Source organism: Mustela putorius, unplaced genomic scaffold, assembly GCF_011764305.1.
Source record: "Mustela putorius furo isolate JIRA1106 unplaced genomic scaffold, ASM1176430v1.1 tig00003937_pilon_pilon_pilon, whole genome shotgun sequence".
Classification (NCBI taxonomy): domain Eukaryota; kingdom Metazoa; phylum Chordata; class Mammalia; order Carnivora; family Mustelidae; genus Mustela; species Mustela putorius.
The window spans coordinates 3261907-3285350 of NW_025422082.1; the positions used below are offsets into that span (position 1 = coordinate 3261907).

The following is a 23444-nucleotide window of genomic DNA, read 5'->3' on the forward strand; positions in this document are numbered from 1 at the left end:
CCACGTACTCAGCGTTACCTCGGCTGTGTGGCTCCGAAGGCAGGGCTCAGAGCCCAGCGCGTTGCCCGTGCCTGCATGTGTGGAATCAGGGCTGACGGGAGAGCCGCATGGCAGGGGAGTGCGGGCGAGCTGACGCATGGGGGCGACCCACCAGCAGGTCACAGCCAGCCGCCAGCTGCTCAGACCCAGCACCTTTTCCAGGGGCCACTTCTGCCTCAGTCTCCACCTCATGATCAAAGGCAAACACCTACTTTAATGAAAACGATTCATGCTCTTCAAAACACTACTTGGACACCCCTAAGTCATGTCACCTCCAGCTTCAAGCTGTCTCTGGGGAGAGCCCAGAGTGCTAGTACCGCAAGGCAAGGCAGAGCAAGTTTGGGGACAGGGTTGTGGCTCAGGTGCTTCTGAGGGAGTGTCTCCCGCACTCCCACAGCTGGATATCCACTGTGTGGAGGGGGGAGCTAAATGAAGGTGTGCCCATGGCCCTGAACTCATGCTGGGGGAAGGCAGGGGCTGGCCCGCCCTGCCCCCCACTCCCTGCCCCAGAGCCGCACTGCGAAGGCTGAGTCACTGGGAATGCTCACTTCTCTAGTGACTAATGGCAGCAACAGCCTCGGGAGGGGGAGGCTGGTGCCGAGGAGGCAGCAAACAGCCCCCAGCCACCCCACTGCCTGGTTACAGGGCTACCCTTTGCCCCTCTGGGCACCCTGGAGTGTCCTACTGTGAATAGAATGGAGGGGGCAGGCAGCACGTGGCGGAGTGGGGGTGGGGAGCAGGGGCGGTGGTGGCGCAGGACGGGGAAGGCAGGGGTCTCCTTAAACACATTCCTCCACGGGGCCAGGGCTGAACTGCTGGAAGGAAGCCCTCACCTCTAGGGGCAATGCTCTGGGGGCAGGTGCAGAGCCCCTCACTTGTGTAAGTTCAATGTTCTGCCTCATTTCTCCCTAGCGACCCAGAACATTGTCACTAACAAGGTCCAGCTCCACCATCAACCCTGCTCAGGGTTTCGGAGCCCAGGTGGGCAGCCCCATACGTTTGGGTAGCGTCCAAAGACAGTAAACTGGGGAGGCGGAATCCCGTCTTCGGTGCGCCTGTGCCTGTTGACTGCAAGGAATGAATGTGTCCACTGGAGGGCGCCAGACACCCAGGCCAAAAGCAGAAGTGGCCTGGAAGTGGCTGAGCCTTGAGCTTTGCTAGTGACGGGGAACTGAGGGAAAAGCAGCAGCGTGCTGAGCTCCTGCCGCAGGTTGGGGGTCCCACCTGGCGCAGACCTCTTGGCTTTGGCACCTTGACATTTTCTCTTACAAATGGGGAGAAAAATCCCTGCTAATGGCTTGAATGGCAGGTGAGGAGGACAGGAGCTCTGTGCTACATTCTGTGTCCTTACACCCGAGGAGTGGGAGACAGGGTCTTAGCCTGTGTCCAATCCTCTAGCAGCCCGACCAGGGTGCTATTCCCACACTGTCACGCACACCCAGCCTGGGGCCAGCTTGCCGTTCTGGAAGGCACACCATGGCTGGGTGCCCTCCCCAGGGTTCAGACACCCCTCCAGGGGCAGCTAGACGTCAGGCCACCCTGCAGTACCTGCCTAATGAAGGGGAGTAAAGAGTGGGGAAGTGCAGACACAGGGTATTGAGCAAGGTGCCTTCCCCCTGTAGGCCTCTGTGGCTGGCTGAGCACGCCATGCTGAGAACCTGCCTGCCAAAGTGGGGGCACTGACAGTGCGGCCTGTTTCTCCGGGGGGCAGGAGGGAGAGGACGTGGGGGAAAAGCCGTTCAACAAAAAGGCACCTCATCCCAGGGCAGAGAGCAATGGAGGAGCCAAGTCAGGAAGTGGAGCAAACACCAGCAGATGCGGTCCCCGGAGGCCGTGCCTGGGGCAGGGTGGCAGTGCCACCATCTTAGCAGAGAGGAGAGCGGCCGAGCACCCTTCCAGCTGCAGGTGGCGGCCCGGGAGGCGCTACAAAGCCCAGCACTGGCTCCCTGCAGAGCAAGAGTGCCGCAGCGTCCTCACCTGGGCTCGGATCAGGGCCTCAAAGCTGGGCTGGAAGTAGTCGAGCCGGCTGTGATAGAACCGCGGCATCTCATCCAGGAGCTGCTTGTTCTTGGCCTCGAAGTCGTCCCGCACAGGCCGCAGCTCTTCTCGGGCCTGGAAAGCAAGACGTCGGGGTCAGGGCTCCTGGTGGCTGACCTGGCATCCACGCTGGGGGCACGATGTGTGTGCTGGGGGTAGGTGGGTGGGGAGCATTGGAACATCTGTGCCTTGTTCCCACAGCCCCGGAGTCGGTCCCCAGGTGGAGGAGGCCTGGGTGCAGGGTCCCACAGGGCCCACTGTCCATATCCACTGCTCCCTTTCCTTGGTACCTGGTGGAGTTTGGCCAGCACGGGCCCCGTCTTCTCCTTCTCCTCGTACTTCTCCACCTTGGCCTGCAGCCTCCGGTAGTCCTGCAAGGCCTGCTCCCGCCGCTTCACGGCCATGTTGAGGCTTGGGAAGACACTGCCGAACCTGTCGGACACAGGCCATTCTGCGAGCTGTGGCTTAGCAGCTTGGGGTGCTGCCAAGCGCACAGCCCGTGTGCCTGCTGAGTGCACTTGGGGGTTTGGCGCGAGCACACCAGCTGAGGCCCCGGCGCTGGATGAGCTCCTGCCACTGAGGGTGCCTCTGGGGTCAGGCCGAGGGAAAGAAGGCAGGGCCGAGGGTCAGCCTGCTGACCCGAGATGAGCCACGGGGGTGGGAATGCTGGGAGCCACTGTCGCGGCCATTGCTCCTCCCCCGCCTGCCTCACATGGCCCTGGCCATGGCAGAGACCCAGAACAGAACAACGGCAGAGCTGAAGACTCCTCGCATTCCTTGGCCCAACATCTTCCTTTCATACAACAATCAAAACCGAGGCCAGAGAGACACAACATGACACGTCCAAGGTTGCCATGAAGTAGTGACCATGCAGCAGAGAGCTCAGGAGTCCCAGTTCTCTGGCACCTCCCCACCACCTCATCCTGATGCTAGCAGGTGCCACCTACAGTCAAAACCTAGTCTGGGGGGTACCTGGGAGGCTCAGTCATTAAGTGTCTGTCTTCAGCTCAGGTCATGATCCCAGGGTCCTGGGATGGAGCCCCACATCAGGCTCCCTGCTTGACAGGAAGTCTGTTTCTCCCTCTCCTGCTCCCCCTGCTTGTGCTCCCTCTCTCGCTGTGTCTCTATCAAATAAATAAGTGGCGTCTTTAAAACAAAAACAAAAACAAAAAACCTAGTCTGAGCCTATTTCTATCAGCAGACCATGGCACAAGTAGGAATCCTCTGGTTCTCCCACTGAAATGGTGACAACCGTCCAACCAGATGTTTGGGGAAAACTTAAGGGCATCTGCCTGGCTCCCCCACCCCACCCACCATTCCAAAGGACCACAGGGAAAGGCTGAGGAGCATGCCATTCACACAGAGTGGCAGTGGACACTTTGGCCCCTGTGGGCATCATCTCTGCGACAGGTGTCATCTTTAATCAGGAAGGGCAAGGAGATCGTGAGATAGACAGAGGGCAGGACCGCATCCCAGGCAGGGATGCTGCCCTTCCCTTGATTAATAAGTGTTGAAGACCAAGAAACCTGCAAGCAGGTGTTCTGGACAGGAGGGGACAGGCCAGCTTCCCTGAATGCAAAGCCTGCAGGGCAGGGGGAGCTGTCGCTGCTGTGGGATGCGGCAGGTGTCTGCTCTGTAAACCGGGGAAGCCTGCAGCCCGAGCAGATCTGGCCCCGCAATCGAGGTAAAGGGTGGTGGCAGCCCTGGGGTTATTTGAGGCTGCTAGCCCCAGAGGGGGCAACTCAGAGGCAGAAGCACGTGGCGGGGACTCCCCCCTTCATGGGTGCCCAGTAGCTCCCAGGCCACGATTAGATAGCCTGGATGCCACATCAGGAACGATTCTCCAAGTCTGCCTCTCAAAGGGGTATGCCCACAAATTTGGGGTTCTTTCTTTTCACTTTTTTATTTAAAATTCTAGTTAGATAAATTTTTTAAAAAAATATTTATTTATTTGAGAGGCAGAGAGAGACAATGAAAGAGAGAGAGCATGAGAGAAGAGGAAGTCAGTGGGAGAAGCAGACTTCTGCTGAGCAGCAAGCCCGATGTGGGACTCGATCCCAGGATCCCATGACCTGAACCGAAGGCAGTCACTTAACCAACTGAGCCACCCAGGTGCCCCAGATGAATTTGGTTTTTAAAAGCCTCATCAGGGGCACCTGGGTGGCTCAGTGGGTTAAAGCCTCTGCCTTCCGCTCGGGTCGTGATCTCAGGGTCCTGGGATCGAGCCCCGCATCGGGCTCTCTGCAAGGCAGGGAGCCTGCTTCCTCCTCTCTCTCTGCCTGCCTCTCTGCCTACTTGTGATCTCTGTCTCTGTCAAGTAAATAAGTGAAATCTTAAAAAAAAAAAAAAAAAAAAAAGCCTCATCAAGTCAAGAGTGCCTGTGACACAGAATAATGTTTTTTTTTTTTTTTTTTTTTTTTTTTTTTTTTTTTTTTTTTTTTTTTTGCCAGAGAACAGAGAATATAAATTTGACCAAAGCACTGAATTTCCCAGCCAAGGCTAAGGGATGCTGGCAGGAGATTCTGGTGGAACAAAAGGCTTATCCCTAAGAAAGGGCACTAAAACGCATCCCTTTAATGAATGGGGAGTGCTGATGGGCTCACTACCCCACTGGAAAGGCTAAAAGTGGCTAAGACATGCCCTTAGACCAATCAGTCATCAAATCAACAGTGAACGACAGATCTGACCGCAGAAGAGGTCTCCTTGGTGCTGTGCAAACTGGGTGTGGGGACTGGCTACCTCCAGGACAAAGGTGTCCCCCCGCTCCCTCCAATCCATGGTAGGTCTGCAGAGATGAGATCACCGGCAAGGACTGGCCTCGCCATTTGTGCCTCTGGTAGGGGCTCTCTGATGGGGTCTCAGTGGCTAGGTGAACCCCTCTCCCTTCCTAGGAGGGTGACCAGCAGCTGAGAGGTGGGGGCTCAAGGCAGCAGGTGCAATGGAGCCTGAGAGAGAGAGCACCTCCTCCTCCACCCCAGCCAGACCAGGGGCCACTGCTGGCACTCTCATTCTCTTATTAGAATTGACTTGACTAGGTGGCCCCAGGGCCAGGGCCTCTGCTGTCCGTGCTGCAGGTGGCCTTGGGGGGAGTGGGCGCAGACAGGACGAGGAGCAGGAAGCAGCAGGTGAAGCGTTTTCTATTAGAAAGAGGGCAGCAGCATGAACACAGCACGCGGGGCACGGTCTCGGGGGCTGGGTGGGATGACCACCATACTGGTTGATGGTGCAGTTCTGGATACCCTCTGACCCCAGCAGCACTTGTCTTTCCGCTCGTCCTTTGTTGTCACTGGGGGTCGGTTCCCAGAGCCTTCCTGTGTCAAAGGCACCAGAGACACCGACTACATGCAAGGACTGGATCAGCTTATAAAGGAGACAGGACTCCCAACGGGGGGCCAAGCCCCGGGCCCCAAGGAGGGAGCAAGGCATGGGGCCAGGACTACAGATGTCCACACGATCCCAGGCAACCTCAGGGCCCACCAAGTGTAAGAGTGGGTGTGCCTCCAAGACGGGGCTCAGTCTCTGGAAGCAAGACCACCTGTTCCCTGTGGGGAAGAAGTGGTCCCAGCGCACACTGGCCCCAACTGCTCTGTTAGAGCCAAACATCTCTTTACCACGGTAACTTCTGCCACCCAAGATGGTACCACTCAGTCACACCAAGAGGCCTCAGGAGGCTTAGCTGGCTTAGGTCATCACAGGCGGGTTAGGAGTCACTTACCACCTGGGTGGCTTTGGGCCCTGGGCTCCGGGACTCCCTTGCGGGAAGAGGCAGGTGTCATGCCCTACTTACATTAAAGTGGGTGAACTGAGGGCGGGCAGGGAGACCAGACAGTGCATTTGAGGTGGCAGACAAAAACGTGGCGGCCCAGGGCTCTGTAATCCTGGTTCCGGTTACTGCCCCAGTGAGGCCCCACCCCCCCATTAACTACGTGGACATGACACGCGAGACTCTGCCGGCTCCCTGCGCTGGGCAGTGTGGGCACCAGGCTGGGGAGCAAGGCCAGGAGCCCGGATGGCAGTGGTCCAGGGCCCCAGGTGTGGAGTGTCTGGTGCTCTCCTCCATCCTCAAGTCAGGGAAGAAAGGGGGCAGGGAAGTGGGGTAGGCACAGGCTGCTCCCTGGGCCTTCTCAGACTTGCTCCCATGACTGCTCAGGGGTACCTGCTGATTTCAGCTGACCAGGAAAGGTGGGGGACCCGGCTCTCCCTGAGGCCAGAAGTGCACACTTTCACCGGGCTGCCACTAAGAAACAAGGCTGGAAAGCTGGACCCCCTCTGCTCAGTGTCCCACTTTCCCTGATAATTAGCGGTGACGGGGATCACGGGGAACACTGCAAACACAGAAGGCCCTGGGCCAGGGCCCGCAGGCAGACTCTACTTTCCATAGGCAGCCCAACCCACCACGGGCCACCACTTCAGCCCATAGCCGCCTCTGTCCCCTTCCTCCTGAGCGCAGACTCGAGCCACCACAGGGATGGACTTCAGGCCTCCCCTTCGATAGATGGGAAAACCGACTCAGAGGAGCAGGGACCTGGCCAGGGCTGCGGGTATGCTGGCCCGCCCACCGCACAGCACCACCGTGGTGATTACAGACCATCCGGATCCTTCTTCCCGAGGGTGCCACTTTGGCATCCGCCTAGGTCGCAAGCTCCTAAAATCTGTGCTGTGTCTACGCTTCCAAGAAGGACGAACTGGGCTGGGCCCACGCCACACCGTCACTGAAGCTCTGCCCAGGTGACTACGACTGTCCTAAGGTTCAACCAAACTGCCCCCCCAAGCCCCAAGTGATGGGGTGAGGAGGCAGAGAGAGGGAGGAGGGAAAGGGGGAAGGAGAAAGAGGCCGGCTGGGAGGTAGGCTGCGAGCAGCCGGCCCTGGTGGGGAATGCCTGCCATTCCTCAATCCGTGCCCACACAGCCGGGATCTTCCACCCACCAGGAAAGGGAAATTGAAAGCATCCCCATCCGACCATGTGAACGCAGCCCAGAGACTGGGGGATTAGAGGCCAAGCCCCCTGGGGGGAGACTGGGGGCGGCCGGGCAGCCATGTGGCGATGTTCTTCATTGGAGGACAGGAAAGCTGCAGTTTCCTGTTTCCGGTACCGGGGTCCCTGGGAGCGTCTCTCCTGGCAAGAGGCGGCAACAGGCATTGCCGGTTTTATGTGGTTAGGGGAGATCGCATGTCGGCGCTGGGATGGAGGAGCCTGCCAGGGAGGCAGGCAGGCCTGGGAGGCTCAGGCAGAGGTCAGCGGATCTGCTGCGGAGATGGTGCCCGCCCACTGTGCTGCTCACCCACCTTCCTGGCAGGTGGTGGGCTGCTGGGGCGGTGGGAAGCAGCCGGGATTTCTCTCCATTTGGCTCTAGAAGCCAGGCATCAGATTTCAAGGCCGCCTCCTTGGTTGTGAAATCGAGATGGGAGTCAGTCCCCTTGTTCTCTGAGCTGGTGTCCCCTGCCTAGCTCTGCTAGCCGTGGGTGTCCATGGCAGCCTCAGTGGCGGCCCCTGGTCCTTCCCATCCAGTTGTCGACCCTCGGTCCCAGAGACCCGGTCAGAAGGCTGCCAGCAATGGAGCTCCTGCTGACACCTCCCTCCCAAGCCACCAGCCTCCTCGGCACCCAGTTCCTCATGGGACCCTGCGACCCGGGGCCGAGCAAGGGACAGAGGGCCGGGGTTCAGGGAAGGAATGGGGGATGCAGGGAAAAATCTCTTCCCACGCAGGCCGAGCCTCCAGACAGCCCAGGCCTAGAAACAGCTTTCCCTAACCCCACCCCTTGGACCCGAACAGGGAGCGAAGAGCTCCAGAGCCCCAACGCCAGGGGCTGGAGGACCAAAACCTGTTCTCTTCGTCTCCCTCCGGGCCCCGGTCCAGGCCTAATGGTAATTAGCAGAGCCTCATTACCCGGGCCTGGTGAGGCAGCTGCCAGGGACCACCACAGGAGAGGTAATAAAGTGCAGCTGCCGGGCTGGAGCGGGAGCCTTTCTAGGTCAGAGGCAGTTTGGGAGAGGCTGGGGGGGAAGATGAAGTGATCCGGGAGCTTCAAGGCAATGCTCCTCCTGCCCACCCCCTCTGGGGACTCAGGGAATAGGCCCGTCTGATCACTGCCCAGGGCCTGCCGGAGAGAAAATGAGTCTTACAGAAGAACTTTTGACCCTGACAGGTCACGAGTTAGGGGACCTTCCCAGGCAGGACCCCGCTGCTGCGCCCTTCCCCATGTGCAGCCACCCCCACATTTCAAAAGCCGAACGCTCCAGGCAGCTGCTCTCCCAGCGTGGCGGGGAGATGAAAGGCCCTGCCCATCCCCACAGAGGGCCGGCTGAGATCTCTGCTCGCCCAACGCAGCAAGCTCCGGGCCCTCTGCTTCTCCACCAGGAACAAAGGGGAAAATGGCCAAGTGACCACCAGAGCAGAGGTCGTCCGGCGCGGCAGATCGGAAGTGCCTCGTGGTCACTGGGCGCACCAGGGCCAGGTGCGCGCGCTCTGGAGCCACCACACGAACCACCCCCGGGGACCACGGGGCCCGAGGCTGGTGTCCCTGTTGTGATTCTGGTCAGCCCCGTGTGCATCTGGAAACAGGCTGCTAGAGACGCTATCTGGCCACCAACTGGCCAGTGGGCCTGCCTTTCCAATAAGTGCCCTGAGCCCAGGTCTCTGAGGCCTGTGGTCCCCAGACGACCTTTACTTACTTTTTTAAGGGTTCAATCACAGTCTTTTGAATCTGGTTCACCTGTTAAGAGCAAAAAACCCAAAGACATCAACACCGAGGGGAAGTCAGACTCTTCCTCAAACGGGAGGCTCCAGCCAGGTTCCTGAGAAGAGAAAAGCAGCCTCGGGGCTCTGCTGAGAACCCCGGGCAGGGACGAGACCCAGGCTGGGGGGACTGGGGCGGGACTGGCAGGTGGGGCACCCCAACTCTGCTGCTGCAGTGAGCTGACGCCCAGGACGCCTGAGGGCAGCAGGGAGTACTGTTCTGGTTCTGGTTTCAGGTCAGGTGTCCTCCCGCTTGCCCACTGCAGCCCTGCTCCGTGGGGAGGCCGGGTGGGCAACAATAGCGAGGGAAAGGGGCTGCAGGCGTGCGCAGCTCTCACGGTGAGTGAACCATGGGAAGCAACCAGGGCTGAGGCAGGGCTGGGAAAGAGCTCCCAGGGCTTGCAACACTCGGGCCTCAGAGGGCTTGAAGGCGGCCAAAGAGAAGACCAAGCCCATTAAGGACTCCACATAGGCACTCCACCCACACAGAAGCCGTGAGAAGGCAGGAGAGACCCCACTTACCTTTTCCTGGTTGAAGGCATCCATCCGCTTCATGGCCGTGTCCAGAGCTGTCACCATGTTCAGGAAGTCCTGGTCTTGCTCGCAGAGGGGATTGGAGAGCAAGTCCAAGGATATCTTCACGGCAGACTTGGACATGGCTGTAAGAGGTCAAAGCTCAGTGAACCTGGGAAGGGACAGGCTTCAAGGTCTTGTTGCCAGGAACCCCGTCCTCCTGCAGTCCAGGGGCCATACCCTGACCTCCCCCAGGCTGCACACCATAAAAGCTTTGGAGTACCAGAGAGCATGAGTCACAAGTCCTTACTGTCCGGTGACTGTTCCTGACCATTGGATGCCACTCTGGGTAATTCTTTTGAGAGGCTTTACCTTTTGCAATGACTTAATTTTCTGAACTCTAGATTTTAACAGAATCATTTGGGTGGGAAGCTATAAAAAAATACTTATTTCTAGCTCTACAGATTCTCATTCAATAAGTCTGGAATCCAAGAACGTGCATTTTAAAGAAACTCTTAGGAGTGCCTGGGTGGTTCAGTCGTTAAGCATCTGCCTTCAGTTCAGGTCATGATCCCGGAGTCCTGGGATTGGGTCCTGCACTGGATGCCCTACTTGGTGGGAAGCCTGCTTCTTTCTCTTCCACTCCCCCTGCTTGTGTTCCCTCTCTCATTGTGTCTCCCAACAATGGAGCCTTAAAAACCTGTACCAGACCAAGAACTCCAAAGCTGTCAATGGGTTCCACCCCACTACTCCCCCCACCCCCATTTCATTCAGGGCTCCAACAACCCAGGAGACATCTGGGGTGGTGTATTTTGGCTCCATTTCCCAGATGAGGCAGGTGAGGCTCAGAAGAGCTCAAAATGGCCTACAGGTCAGACAGCAACAAGTGCCGAGCCAGGCCCCGCCTCCAGGCACCTGCCTCCCGTCCACTGCTTGACCAGGCCTGGAGACACTGTGGTTGGGCCCCACAGGCTCTGCCAGGGTATCTGCTTATGCTGTCCAAGGTAATTTCCCCATGCACGGAGACCACTGCCCCTCTGTAGCCTTGTCCATATGTTCTGACACCCTGTGTGACATATGGGGAGCCCGGAGATCACAGGGCCTCGGAGGGAGCTCTATCAGCAGCTCTGGGGTTCTTGGTCCCAGACAAGTTTTTAGGTCTCCATTACTTGTAAAAAAAAATTCTACAGGGGCAGGACGAGAGACCGGAGAAGGGCCCGGCCTGCTCCATACTGTCTGTGCCAGTTTCAAGGTCTCAGGGGAAAATAAGTTTCTGAATATATTACTATTTCATGCCATGAATTTAAGATGCTAGCAATCGCAAGATACATCGTTACCGCACAGACCATTAGGAAAGGACAAAAGTGCCAACTAAACGCTATCAAGTGCCATGGTGTCTTGATTTCAGAGATGTTATTAAATGTGAAAAAACGTCTTTGCATGGATGAAAGAAGGGTCACTCCAGTTCATGACAGATGTGGCCTCGCCTGGCCCCTGCATCTAAGGAGGGAGCATCCCTAAGGCCAACCCCAGCCCGCCTTGAGGAAGGGGAGAAAGAGAAGCCCACCAGGGGGGCCCCTCTTCCCTCGGGCCCCTCCACATGCCTATGAAGAGGTTTTTTGTCCTGGTTTTTTCTCGAACCTGAGAGCTTGCTGCCTTCACCCAGCAAAGGGGCAAAGTATGGGAGAAGCCCAGGAAAGCAGACCTCCCAGAAATGTTAAAGCAATGGAGCAAAAAACCCTCTTTCGAAGCTGTGAAGTGACTTTGCAGGCTTAGGAGCAGACATCATGTGGAACCTGCCTGGATTATGAGATGACCTCAGACGGTATAATGAAAGGATAAAGCCTCAGACAAAACTGGAAACGTGTTTGAAAAATTTCTTCCACTAATTTTTTTTTTTTTTAAATATTTGAAGAAAAAACCCTGAAAAGTTGGAATGGGGGAAGACTTTCTTCCCAATTTTCCTTTTCTCTCCTGAAACGTTCACACTTCCTGCCTTTGTCTCTGTTCGAATCATCCAGACCTTCTGAAGTTAATTAACAGCATGGAATTCCCCCGACCCCGGGAGTCCTCACGGGCCTCTGTGAGCGCTGCTGGGCCCCCACTCTTAGGGACTGGGAGGGTGTGGCCAGCCCAGCACAAACTGGGAGCCTGGCGGTCTTTGAACTTTAAAGGGGGGGTCTTAGACGCCACATAGGTCTCTGGAGCCCTGATGCACCCTCAGAATGTAATAGTCAACAAAGACTGGTCACATGCAGGTGGACTTGCCTGGGCACGCGGGATGGGATTTTGGATCTTGTCGAGGCAGTTGAGGAGACCCTAAGATCAGGAAATTTGATTCCCCTCAACCATCTGGAGAAGCAGTTCTCAAAATGGGGTCCCTGGACCAGCTGCAGCAGCACCGGCTGTGGGGTGCAGGCCTTGGGCGGGGCTGGGGCGCCGCTATTTCAGTCTCTGTCCAGAGACTCTGCTCTCGACTCCGGGCTCCAGGGGTCCTCCGTTTATCCTGATTTCTTTATTAGAAAACCATGCTATCCACTTCATGGGTCTCTGACATTCCACTGCTTCTAGAGCCGCTCACTCTGAAAACACTAGCTTCCCTTCATCTGTGCTCCGACCCTGTGGTTGTTGGGAGAAGCACCCAGGAAAGGAAGCAGTAAGTCACAGCCTCTCTCTCTCTCTCTCTTTCTTTTTTTTTTAAGATTTTATTTCCTAGGGCGCCTGAGTGGCTCAGTTGGTTAAGCTACTGTCTTCGGCTTGGGTCATGTTCCCAAGGTCCTGCGATCGAGCCCCACATCTGGCTCCTTGCTCAGTGGGGAGACTGCTTCTCCTTCTCCCTCTACCTGCTACTCTGCTTGCTTGTGCTCTCTGTCATATAAATAAATTTCTTAGAAAAAAATATGGATTTTATTTATTTACTTGATATATAGAAAGAGTACAAGTAGGGGGAGCAACAGGCAGAGGCACAGGGAGAAGCAGACTCCCCACTGAGCAGGGAGCCCAATGCGGGACTCTGATCCCAGGACCCTGAACTGAAGGTAGATGCTTAACCAACTAAGCCACCCAGGTGCCCTATCACAGCCTCTCCTGTACTGGAAAGGCAGTGGTGATCTATGAACAAAGATTCCACCCAGGCAACCTGGAGCTACCCACAAAACAAAAAGACGGGGCAGACCCTTGGCCCACTGCGCACATAGCCTGGAGGTGCCGGGGCAGTCGTGTCCAGACCCACCTGCGTCCTGGGGATGAGCAGCAGCATCTGGCCCTGTGCACAGACCTCGGGAGCCAAGCCGCATGTGACAGAGGGCCGGAGGTCCACCTATATCCCCAGGCTAGGCCTGGCTTAGGGATACGCCACCTACCCAGGTCAGCATCGGTGCTCTTCTTCATGTCCTTCTGCAGCCTCCTGGTCTGCTCCTCCAGCCTGCAAGGCAGGGGCATGGTCCTGGGCACCTGGCACCGCCAGCTTGCTTCAGCCCCTTCCTTCCCATCTACCTGAGCTAAGCCCAACCTGACGCTCTGGACCGCCTGCCAGGAGAAGCAGGGGCCCCTGTAGCGCGGGGATCTGTCCTACCAATGGGAGGGCCACTGCCAGCTCTGTGCGAGGCCAAGAACCCAAAGGCTAAGAGTTAACGACTCTCACACAGCTATCAGCTGGGGGAGAATTTCTGGCAGTCTGTGAACTGAGCTGCCCTCGGCTCCTGGGCTGCTGGTGGGACAGAGGAGCGGCCCTGCTGTTGGCAGTGCCAGGAGGAGTCCTGTTGGAGCTGAGACCTGGCGGGAGGCTCCTGCCCTTCTCCCCCCAACCCCCCATCCTTCTGGGATTTGACACTCACTGCTGGAGTTTTCCATACTCCCTCTCAAAATCTCTCTCCACCTGTAACCAAAGAGATAACTCAATCATCGGAGAAATGACAACACACTGGAAAAAATCTGCCAGCCAGCTGAAACTCCCCGCACGCCCTCCCCGGGGCTGCGGAGAACCACCCCGTCCAGTCCACACAAGCACTGGCAGATCGTTAACGACACAGTATCCCTGTGTTCCCGAATTAATTAAGTGTTTGATTTAGGGCAAAAGACTCCCCTCCCACATAGGCCAGCCTGGCAAGTAGCAGCAGATTGTGGCTCTGTTCTGCCACCACAGGGCGCAAGGCACCGGGCTGTGTTCCCTCTCCCCACCCCCCACAACCCCTCGTGGGGCAAGTGAGGTGCTCAGAATGTGATTGAGACTCAGGCAGCCCAGCGGGGAAGCAGGCGGTCCCCTGCTGCTCCACTACCGGTTTCCTTACAGGGCCTACCTCCTGCGACCTTCAAAGTTCAAGGTGTTTCGGGGTGGATCCAGAAAGCTCCTGTCTCCACTCTGTGTGCTGGAATGTTCCCAGCGCAAATTGTTACTCCTGGCTTAGGCAATGCTCTCTTAAAACTCTTCATAAGTTAACCGATTTCCCCGATGCCAGCAACATTTACATCAGGTGAGCGTGAGTCCTGGTCCCAATTCTGCTGCCTCCACGTCAGGGAAGTCAAGAAAGCCACCCGCACACCTACACCTGAATGTCCTCATCTGTCCACCGGGGCCCTGGCTATGGTCCCTTAGGAGAGTGGCCTGTGATGCAGATGACATCTGTGAGCCACAAGGAAGGGACTGAGACCTCTCCTCCTTCCTTTCCACATGCGCAGGACCAGCTCCTTGGACAGCTTGCTGAGCCTCTGGGCTGAGGTGCTCCATGCTCTCAGGGTGCTCACCTCGTGCTCCTGGCCACAGCTGCTCCTCCACAGCTGGAGGAGGCAGAGGTACTCATTACCCCCCTGTACTCAGGAACTCCCTCAGACAGAGGCAAAGCAAACCGCGTATGATCACACCACTAGAGAGTGGCAGAGCCGGGATGGGGACACGGGTGGCCTGGCTCCAAGGCCTGGGCTCTTACCTGGCATTCTGAGAATGGGGAAAAGGTATTTGCTGATGAATTAAAGTCATGACCTAAGAAAGATGCCTTCTTGGCTGCTCCCAGAGACTCCTGCCAGTGTGAGCCCTGAACCCTGCTTCTCAATCTCCCGGCAGACTGGCTGAAGCTCACGGAGAGGGAAACTGTGCAAAGTGTCAAGGCCCCACTGTTCTTCATCAACACACTCTTCTGTCACAGTGCCCCGTGAAGCATTGGGGAGTCCCACAGACCCCATACTCTTCCTGTGCATTTGGGTAAACTCAACATAATCCCAGAATGGCAGAACAGTATTTGGGCCAATTATTTCCTGTTACAAGTGAGGGGAACAAAGCCCAGAGGTGTGGGGGGGTGATTTTCGGGAGGATGCAGGGCTGGTCGGTGGCAAAGGAAGGTGGAATTCAGACTCCAAACTCAGCACCGTCCTCTGCTTTGAAAATAGCATTCGTTAACCCCACAAACATTTACTGAGCAACTATTAAGTGCAACATATTCTGCCAGGTGTGAGGGCTCTGCTGGTGAACAGACCAGACGTGGGAACTGGTGGGAGAGATGGCACAGATTCAATATACAAGTGTACATGTGCAGCCCCAACTGGGGGCAGGGCCACACACTGGAGAACCTGCCTAGCCAGGGACCTACACCATGACAACGTGTCTCTGCCCTTGCATGGACATACCTCACTTTCCTCATCTGAACTGTCAAGTTGTGAGGTAGGAGCTCGGGGTCTCTTCTTACTTTATGCACCCAGCATCTGGGACCTGACACAAAACTGTGAAGTAAAATTCACCACTGGTTTCCCTCTCTCCGGTAAGTCTTTGCTCTCTTTTCAGCAGACCCCCTGCCCCGCTCTCTCTCCACCCAGGAACCTGACATGTTCATCATCACCTTCCTTATGATCCAATAAAAGCTGCTCTAGAGAAATTCAATATTCACACCCATGAAAGCATATATTCCTGACAAAAGCTTCACGTGCCACCTATCCCGGGGGATGTGTAGTGGGGCAGGAATCAAAGTCTCAGCCAAAGCCTGAAGAGCATTTGGTGAGATGGCAGGCGGGGGCTTTGTTCTGGGGTGGGGGGCCTGGCCCTGGCCCAGCAAGTCCGCACTGTGGCAGTCTAGCCCTTTCTCTGGCAGTGCCACCGAGGATGGTGGGGGATAGGAGTGAGCAAAGATGGATGAGACCTGAACTCTGATACCAGCTGTGCAGCATGAAAAATACTACCTAACGTTCTGAGTCTGGGTTTCTTTCCTAGCGGAACGGGATCACTCTGGTTGGGCTTTCCCTGTGAAGACTGCCGGTGGCTGCTGCTTTTTAGCGGTGTCGGGCCTGCTGGCTGGCTTGAAGGATCCCCTAGTAGCCTGTGCCGAGCCCGGTGCCTGGCCTGCTGATGGTGTCTCCTTGCTCCTCTCCTACACGCAGGGGCGCTGGGAGGCCCAGAGCAGTCGTGGGGTGCAGACTGGACCCTAACCCCTCAGCTGGGAGGACAGGCAGCACATAGCATGGAGTCAGCTGATAGCCAGACCTTCAGCTAAGCCTGGATCGTGTGCCTGGGGGTTGCACCGGGGCCTTCCTTCACAAGACACATCCCCTCTCTTACTCTGTAGGATGTGACGACTAAGCAAAGTCTTCACATACAAAAAGCCTTTTTTCCCCAAAAGAAAGAAATTAAATGAAGGAGGTCTTGGTCAGAATCCAGCCCTCCCGAAGATCAAGAACACGGAATCGGTGCTCCTGGAGGGGAGGCGGGTACGGAGAAGCCTGACCCACCGGAGCTATGGCTTTGGCTCCCAGCACCCTCTTTTGCAATCCCCACATGTGCTGATGTGTGTGTGGGATGGTGCAGAGCACCTGGTTCCCCTGGCCGGGACTGCTTGGACTTGCACAGAGAGTGAGTGACGGTGGGGTTCCAGCTGGGCTGGATCACTCTGGTTGCTGAGAAACGAGGTCTCATGCTGGCAGCTGACAACTAGGTTGGGGTAGGGCTGGCTCCTTTGGCCTCTGCTCAAGGCCACGTGGCCACCTGCGATGTCCATGAACGTTTCCCTCCTCTGCTTCTGGTAGCCAGGTGTGGCTTGCTCTGACAGCTCGATGGTCTCAAGATCCCTCTCCTCCCCTGGGGGAAAGAGCCAAGGCAACACCACCAGGATTCTGACCCCTCAGACAATGGCTAAGGGAATAGAGAGACACACTCGAGTCTCAGTCCAAGGTCTATCCACTCTGAGGGAAGAGCCAAACACAAGAGATCTGAACATCTTTGAATGCTTGATGCTTCTGCCAAAGAGGTGACTGGCCCCAAGTCAACAATGTGAATGTAAACACATGTGCAGACTGTCAGAGGGTCAGGGTGGGCCGGGCCGGCGAGGTTAGTGCAGGGGGACTGAGCACCCCACCGTAGGCTGCTCACCGCATGCTCACAGCTTTGGGTGCTGTTCCCCGCTCTCCCTGCCACTGGCCTGGGGTCAGGGTTAACACGGAGCAAGAGTCAGGATTTGTGAAGGGAATAAGGGGGCTGAGCTCCCACCCAAACTGCCACTTGTGAAGGGAAAAGGGAGATGGGTAGGCAGGGCCGGGCCTCCGGCACCTGAGCCGCACTGTGCCAGGTCGGAGCTGGGGCGGAGGGCATGCAGGCGTTCTAAGAAGCCTCTTTCTGAGGGGTGCTGGGGGCGGGGGAAGCAGCTTTCCCAGGGATGTCGCAACATGATTAAATGCGGCTGAGAGACTCTCTGCTTGGCAAGGGACAATCTCCCTCCAGGGAAGGCTCGACATGGCGACCTGGCCAGTGTTCTGCCTTGAGGCTGTGGAGCGCCGCCCCAGCTGAGAGTCGGAGAGGGCGCCTTCCTGCCTGTGGTGACCCAGGCTAACTGCTTCAGAGATGGCGTCCATCCTGCCCGGTTGCAGAGGGAGGAGCTGCTTCCCTCCCCCACGCCAAGCTGCTCCAGTTGCCTTCGGGATGGAGGGGCAGGAGGGGGCTAAGCCGAAGGCTGGGACTGGGGGGTGTGGGGGCGCCCGTCCTGCCCCTTCCAGGGCCGTGGCCAGCCCCTGCCGAGAACACACTACCCCAGCCTGAGCCCTGACAATAACGGAACTCGAGTTAAGGACCTGGACACAGGAGAAGAGTGTGAGCACCGCACAGTGCTTCCTTTGTGTCGGCAGCTGGGTGCCTTGAGCCAAAAACCTCCTGAAACTCCCTGAAGATAATGTGAGCGTTTCTGCCCATGATGGGGCACCAGGACTTCCCGTCAGCAGGCAGCCATGTTTGCCGCTCTCTGACAGAGCCCGGGTAAGACCAGCAGGGTGTTCCCACCATGTGCAGGCAGCTGCCATAATGGCCTGGGCCCGGCCTGTTGTGGGAGCCTGGAGGGGGCCTGTGTGGCGGAGAAAGAGACCCAAAGGGGCAGGCTCTCACTCTTCATACTTCAGTGCCTCTGGGGAGTTGAGGGAGCATAGAACTCTCTTCCAAGCCCTAACATGGCTCTGGTTCCTTGGGAGACATCAAAGGCCCGGCCGACCATTTCCTCCCTGCCCCACTAGGGGATCCGGCTGCTCTCGGGACAGGCTGCATCCCCAGGAGTTTAGAAACTGTCTTCCCGGGCGCCTGGGTGGCTCAGTGGGTTAAGCCGCTGCCTTCAGCTTAGGTCATGATCTCAGGGTCCTGGGATCGAGTCCCGCATCGGGCTCTCTGCTCAGCAGGGGGCCTGCTTCCCTTCCTCTCTCTGTGTGATCTCTTCCCTTCCTCTCTCCTACTGTGATCTCTCTCTGTCAAATAAATAAATAAAATCTTTAAAAAAAAAAAAAAAGAAACTGTCTTCCCATCATGGAGTTGACATTTCTTGAGGGCTCGTTATGTGTCAGACGCTGTGTTCAGTGCTTCATACGCGTGACCTTACATAACACTCTGAATACGTCAACGGCATGAGTACCAGGATCGTCTGCACTTACGAAGGAGGAAAGCAAGGCTCAGAGAGGGTAAGGGCCTTGTCTACGGTCATCACACACAGCACATGGCAGAGCGGTGGGAATCCAGGCAGGAAACCTCCCAAATCCGGCTTCTTAATCACTAGTTGATGCCCAGTTTGTCTGGGGGAGCAGATTCCCGAAGTCAAAGGACCACAGTTCTATCTCAAACAAGACCCCCATGAGGCGCAGGAGAAGCAGGCCAGGGGCTCATCCGCCAGCCTGTCTGTAAAGCCATCTGCCGGCACTGGGATTGTACCTGTCCTTCCTCTGGGGAGACCTCGCCACTCCTCAGATTAAAAGACCCAGAGATCTGTCAAAAAAGAGCCTCTGGTAAAGAAGCTAGAAAGCAAATTGTAGCCTGTATTTTTCTATGGAGAACAATGGCTATCTCCATAGAGGTAAGGGTGTCGGGAGAGTTTTCTGTTTGTCTGTTTGTGTTTTGGTAGTGAGTGTGGGGAATAAAGGGCCCTTCTCAAAAAACCACTTCCCTTTCAGATCTGCCCTGGATTAAACTCTGGAGACTCAAAGCCACACCTTCCCACTTCCTGTAGCCGGCTAGAGCCCAACACTTGCACGCCCAGATTCTCTGTGCTTCAGCTGAGGGCCTCCACAGATGGCCAGCCTCTGCATGGGAGGTAAAGTGCCGTCTGTCCTCGGCCTGCCTCACTTGAAAGAGAAACGCAGGCGCACTTCCTTTTAAGTGGCCTGACTTCGGATTTTCCAAAGACTGAGCCATTGGTCAGATGTGTGCTGAACTTCCCTTCTTGCCAAACTGCCGCGGTAGCTTTCCTGTAGTCCTGAGTCCTAGCCAAGCAGGGCTGAGGCTGTGAAGCCAAGGAGGCCCGTCAGGCGCTCCAGCAGGCCAACAGTGCTGGGCACAAGGAGAGGCGGTGTGTAGTAATGCTTCCCCACAGTGAGACCCAGAGCTGGCTCCAATTTGTGGGATAGGGGGTTCAAGAGACCATTCTTTACCAGAATTCCCCAACCTTGGAAGACCTTCACAGCCTGAAGAAGGCAGCCCAAAGGAATGGAATGTGTATGGAACAGAGGCTCCAAGTCACTGTGACTTCATGGGCCTTGGTTTTCTCACCAGAAATATCAGGTTGGATGGGATGATCACTAAGGGCTTCCACCTCTAACTTTCTAAGAATCTGTGATTCCTCTCCCATTCTGGGGATAAAATAGGGATAAAAACCCAGCCTCTAAGGACACCTGGGTGGCTCAGCGGGTTAAGCCTCTGCCTTTGGCTCAGGTCATGATCTCAGGATCCTGGGATCTAGGCCTGCATCGGGCTACCTGCTCTGCAGGGAGCCTGCTTCCCCCTCTCTCTCTGCCTACTCGTGATCTCTCTCTCTGTGTCAAATAAATAAATAAAATCTTTAAAAACAAACAAACAAACAAAGAAAACAAAACCCGCAGACTCTCAAGGAGGTAGGATTCACTCATGCCCTCCCGCAGACTCTGGGTCCTTGCCAAGATGCCTTTAGCAGTGGAGAGAAAGGGACCTCCCCAGAGAAGCTTCCTGACCCTCACACAGCTTGACTGGCTGGAGATAAAGGTTTGGGACATGTCCTCAGCGGGGGCCTACGTTTCAGGAGCCCTCTTAGGGAAGCACAGACTACAAGCTAGATCATAGAGATGGGCCCTACAGGAGCCACAGATTCCTCCTCACCTGTCACCTACCTCCTTGACCCACCCAAGGATGATGGGGAGGAGCCCAGGCTGATCTGGAGAAGGAAAATGTCCCAGGCTAGGAGGTCCCCACAAACCCCAGTCTAGGTGAGGTTCTAGAGTGACACGGCTGGGAGGAAGGCAGCCTGGGCACAGCCCTCTCAGGCCCACGATGAGCTGAATCAAAGTTCTGGTTCTCTGTAAAGGACACGTGAGAGAGACTGAGCTTCAGAATGAAAGAATCGGTTACTCACTGTTTTGGGGACAATCTGTTTCTTGGGCTGCCCAATCTTGAAAGGAATCCTATGAGAGAAAGAGACAAAGGGGGCTTTTAGGAGAGATGGGGAGGGATGTGGTTGAAAAGCACTGATGGAAGTGTAAGCTGCTGTCCTCCTGCAGCGGCTTGCTCCCAGCCCCTGTGCGGCACACCCCGTGGGGCTAGAGCCGGCGGTAGCCAGGCCGGGCTCCGGAGTGCCAGGCTCTGGAGCGTCAGCTGGGAGTCGTGGGCACCACCTTCTGCCCCAGAGCATCTCTTCTAGCAAGAGTCCGGTGTGCAGCTGCATTGCAGGGGTGGGGGCGGGAAAGGGGAGACACCGATCAGCTCACAGTCACTGTATATCTGCGTCCTGAGGAGCTGTAAAGTCAGAAATTACAGGTTCACCGGGGTAGCGATCAGCCTTGAAAACCAGCGTTTAAAAAAACACCACGAGCAGCACTTCTCATCTGCCTTAGGGGCTTCACTACTTCGCTACAAGGGACAAACAGTAGCCCTACAGAGTGGCTGCTGTGGCTGGAGAGGGATGACAAGCTACAGGGGCATGAAGGACCAGCCAGGCTGGGTCATTCCCGGTAAGAACTGACAAAAGTGAGCCGTGGTTAATTCGTAGAGGACTCTGAGCCTAGCCCAAGTCTGTGCTGACCCTGCTGGGATGCTCTGCCCTGCAGGTTCCCCACTTGGAAACCAACGACAGTTTGGCATAACAGAAGGAAGGTCAAGGTCTAGGGTCTAAAGCAACCCACCACTGCTGCCTCTGCCTCTGCCTCCGAGCCGGCCACCCTCCTGCAGGTAAGGAGGATCCCAGCGATTCACTTCGTACTCTGTGAAAGGACAGGGTCAAACCGGGTAATTCAGAAGCTGCCTTGAGGTGCTGAGAATTTTGATTCTCCGATTCTGAAAAGCGTGCCCAGGCCAGAGGCAAACACAGCCAGTGTCCATGGCTGGAGAAACGAAAGTCCCCGAACCCACTTCTCCCCGCTCAGCTAACAGGGAGTTAAGTGCTCCTGGGATCAGCTCAGGTGCAGGGCCACAGCAGGAGAGCCCTGAGGGGACAATGCCACTCCCCCTCCTTTCAGTGCTCCCCTTCAAACCTCCCGCTTCCACCCATTCACCTGCCCTTTGCCTCCGCACCCCCTTCTGCCCAAGCCTGCTTTCTCTTGGCCCAAACTGACCAACACTGTTGCTAAACCCAATGGTATAATTAACCACCGATAATAACCCCAGACAACAAGCCAGTTGAGAGGATGGGCTGGCCTGAGTCACAGTGGTTTAAATTTAATTTCTGGAGGACATCCTGTTTATTGTTAACCCAGCCCGGTAATTTGGGAGCGTTAACCCTTTGGGGCTGGCTGACTCACGTGGCTTCTGTAAACAAATAATCGGGCAGCTCTATAATTAGCGGAGGGAAGGTAAGCGCTGGAACTGAAAATGAGAGTAAAGAATTGCTCTTTCCTGTCTTACAGCTCTGAAGTACTGAGGTTAGGGGAGCACAGCTCCGGAATCCCCTCCTCTTGCCCCCTGGTAACTCTCCCCAAAATTAGGGATCAGAGTTGACTGACACAATGGTTTTGGCCAGCGAACAACTGCCCTCAAGGGCCATTTTGGTGACAGTGCAAATGAGGTCCTGGTGGCATTGAGAAAAGATTGACTCTGCTCCACGCGAAGCACGCTGTGGTCTAACAAGCTCTAGACCGGGAATCAGAGAGCCTGCTCTCTGCCTCTGATTTGTTTTGTGGACAAATCATGAGCTCTCTAGAGCTCAGTTTCTTAAACTCTAAAACCAAGGAGATGGACTAGAGGGTCCCTTCAGCCCATCTAAAACTTGAATTCTAGTGGCACCTGGGTGGCTCAGTGGGTTAAGGCCTCTGCCTTCGGCTCAGGTCTGATCCCAGGGTTCTGGGATCCCAGGGTCCTGGGATCGAGCCCCGCATCGGGCTCTCTGCTCAGCAGGGAGACTGCTTCCCCCTTCTCTCTCTGCCTGCCTCTCTGCCTACTTGTGATCTCTCTATGTAAAATAAATAGAAAATCTTAAAAAAAAAAAAAAAAAAAACCAAAAACACTGAATTCTGAACTGAATCTTTGTTGCAGGAACATGGGAGCCAGATGAGAATTCTCCAGAATTCGCACAGTTGTCTTCGAAATAATGCTAACTGGGAGTCTAGTACTACAGAACCAGCTACAAAGAAATTAGGAACTTAGATGCTATTACTTGTGGTGCCACAGCCTCTCTAAATCTTAATTTGGAATCACAGTATTTTTAGAATTGCAAGTTACCATAGAAATTGTTCCAGTTCAACCCTCTCATTTTGTAGATGGGAGAGCCAATATGGAGAGGTCCAGTGACTCGCCCAGGTTCATGCTGCTGGTTCATACAACTGAGCAGGAGTAAACAATTCCCTTCTCTTGCTCCGCTACTCATGGTTTACTACACTTTCACGTGAATTTGTTAGATTTCTTTGAAGGAACTAAGAAAAATCATCTGCTTAAACTACCTAACCTCAACATACTATGGAATTTCAAAGGGGCCCCTTGGTTTTTAGAAGACCGGAAACACAAGAAATGAAGAGAGCAGTGTTGCCGGGAGGAAGGAGGCTGTGCTGACTGGCTCCGTCTGCACAAATGACAGGTTATGTGTACCACGTCAACTACGTGCAAAATGTCACCAATAATGTCGTCAGGACAACAGGTATAAGACTTGGACTGTCCAAGGCAATTGGGACATATGGCCACCCCCCCTCACCCACTACATACGGGATGCCTTCCCTTCTCCCAGCTGCATCAAAGCTCTTCTCAAGTCCAAAACCTTGCATGCCTTCTTTTAAATGTCTAAAATTTGGCATTTGAAAATAGTTGGCCTTTTATGGTTAATTAAAGTTTATCCCTTTAAAAGTAAAATACAATCATCAGAGAAAACTTGGGAAATATAGGAAAGTATGAGAGGGAGGGAAGGAGGCAGAGAATGGGAGAGAGTGAGACAGAGAGAGAGGAAAAAAAGAAGAAGAAAAAAACCCAAAACATAGCTCACAGTCTCATATCTAAAGATAACCAAGGCTAATGTTTTGGTGTTAATTATATTTTAAAAGTTTGCAGAAAGAAAAAAAATCTGAAGCAAATATGCCAAATGTTAGTAGTGGTTAATGTGGGGTGGTGTGAGTGTGATTACTGTTTTCTTCTTTGCACTTTCCATATTTTTCAAATAAAACAACAAAAACAAAACAAAACAACAAAAACCCTTGTTTTTTCCTTGACTACAAAAATAACACCTGAT

At 55.3% G+C, this 23444-nt stretch overlaps 1 protein-coding gene across 3 annotated transcripts in view; it reads right to left on the reverse strand.

Moving 5' to 3' along the window:
- BIN3 (bridging integrator 3) overlaps positions 1-23444 on the reverse strand; it is a 42734-nt gene that overhangs the window by 1543 nt on the left and 17747 nt on the right. The window contains exons 2-8 of one of the 3 annotated variants that reach the window (XM_004763286.3): positions 20154-20202; positions 13164-13204; positions 12690-12751; positions 9337-9473; positions 8751-8791; positions 2367-2508; positions 2017-2151 (exon numbers count right to left, since the gene is read on the reverse strand). In XM_004763286.3, coding sequence (XP_004763343.1) covers positions 2017-2151; positions 2367-2508; positions 8751-8791; positions 9337-9473; positions 12690-12751; positions 13164-13204; positions 20154-20202 — 607 coding nt within the window. Of the gene's footprint in view, positions 1-2016; positions 2152-2366; positions 2509-8750; positions 8792-9336; positions 9474-12689; positions 12752-13163; positions 13205-20153; positions 20203-23444 lie in introns of those variants that run through there. The other 2 variants (XM_013061797.2, XM_045069488.1) reach the window with 2 other exon arrangements.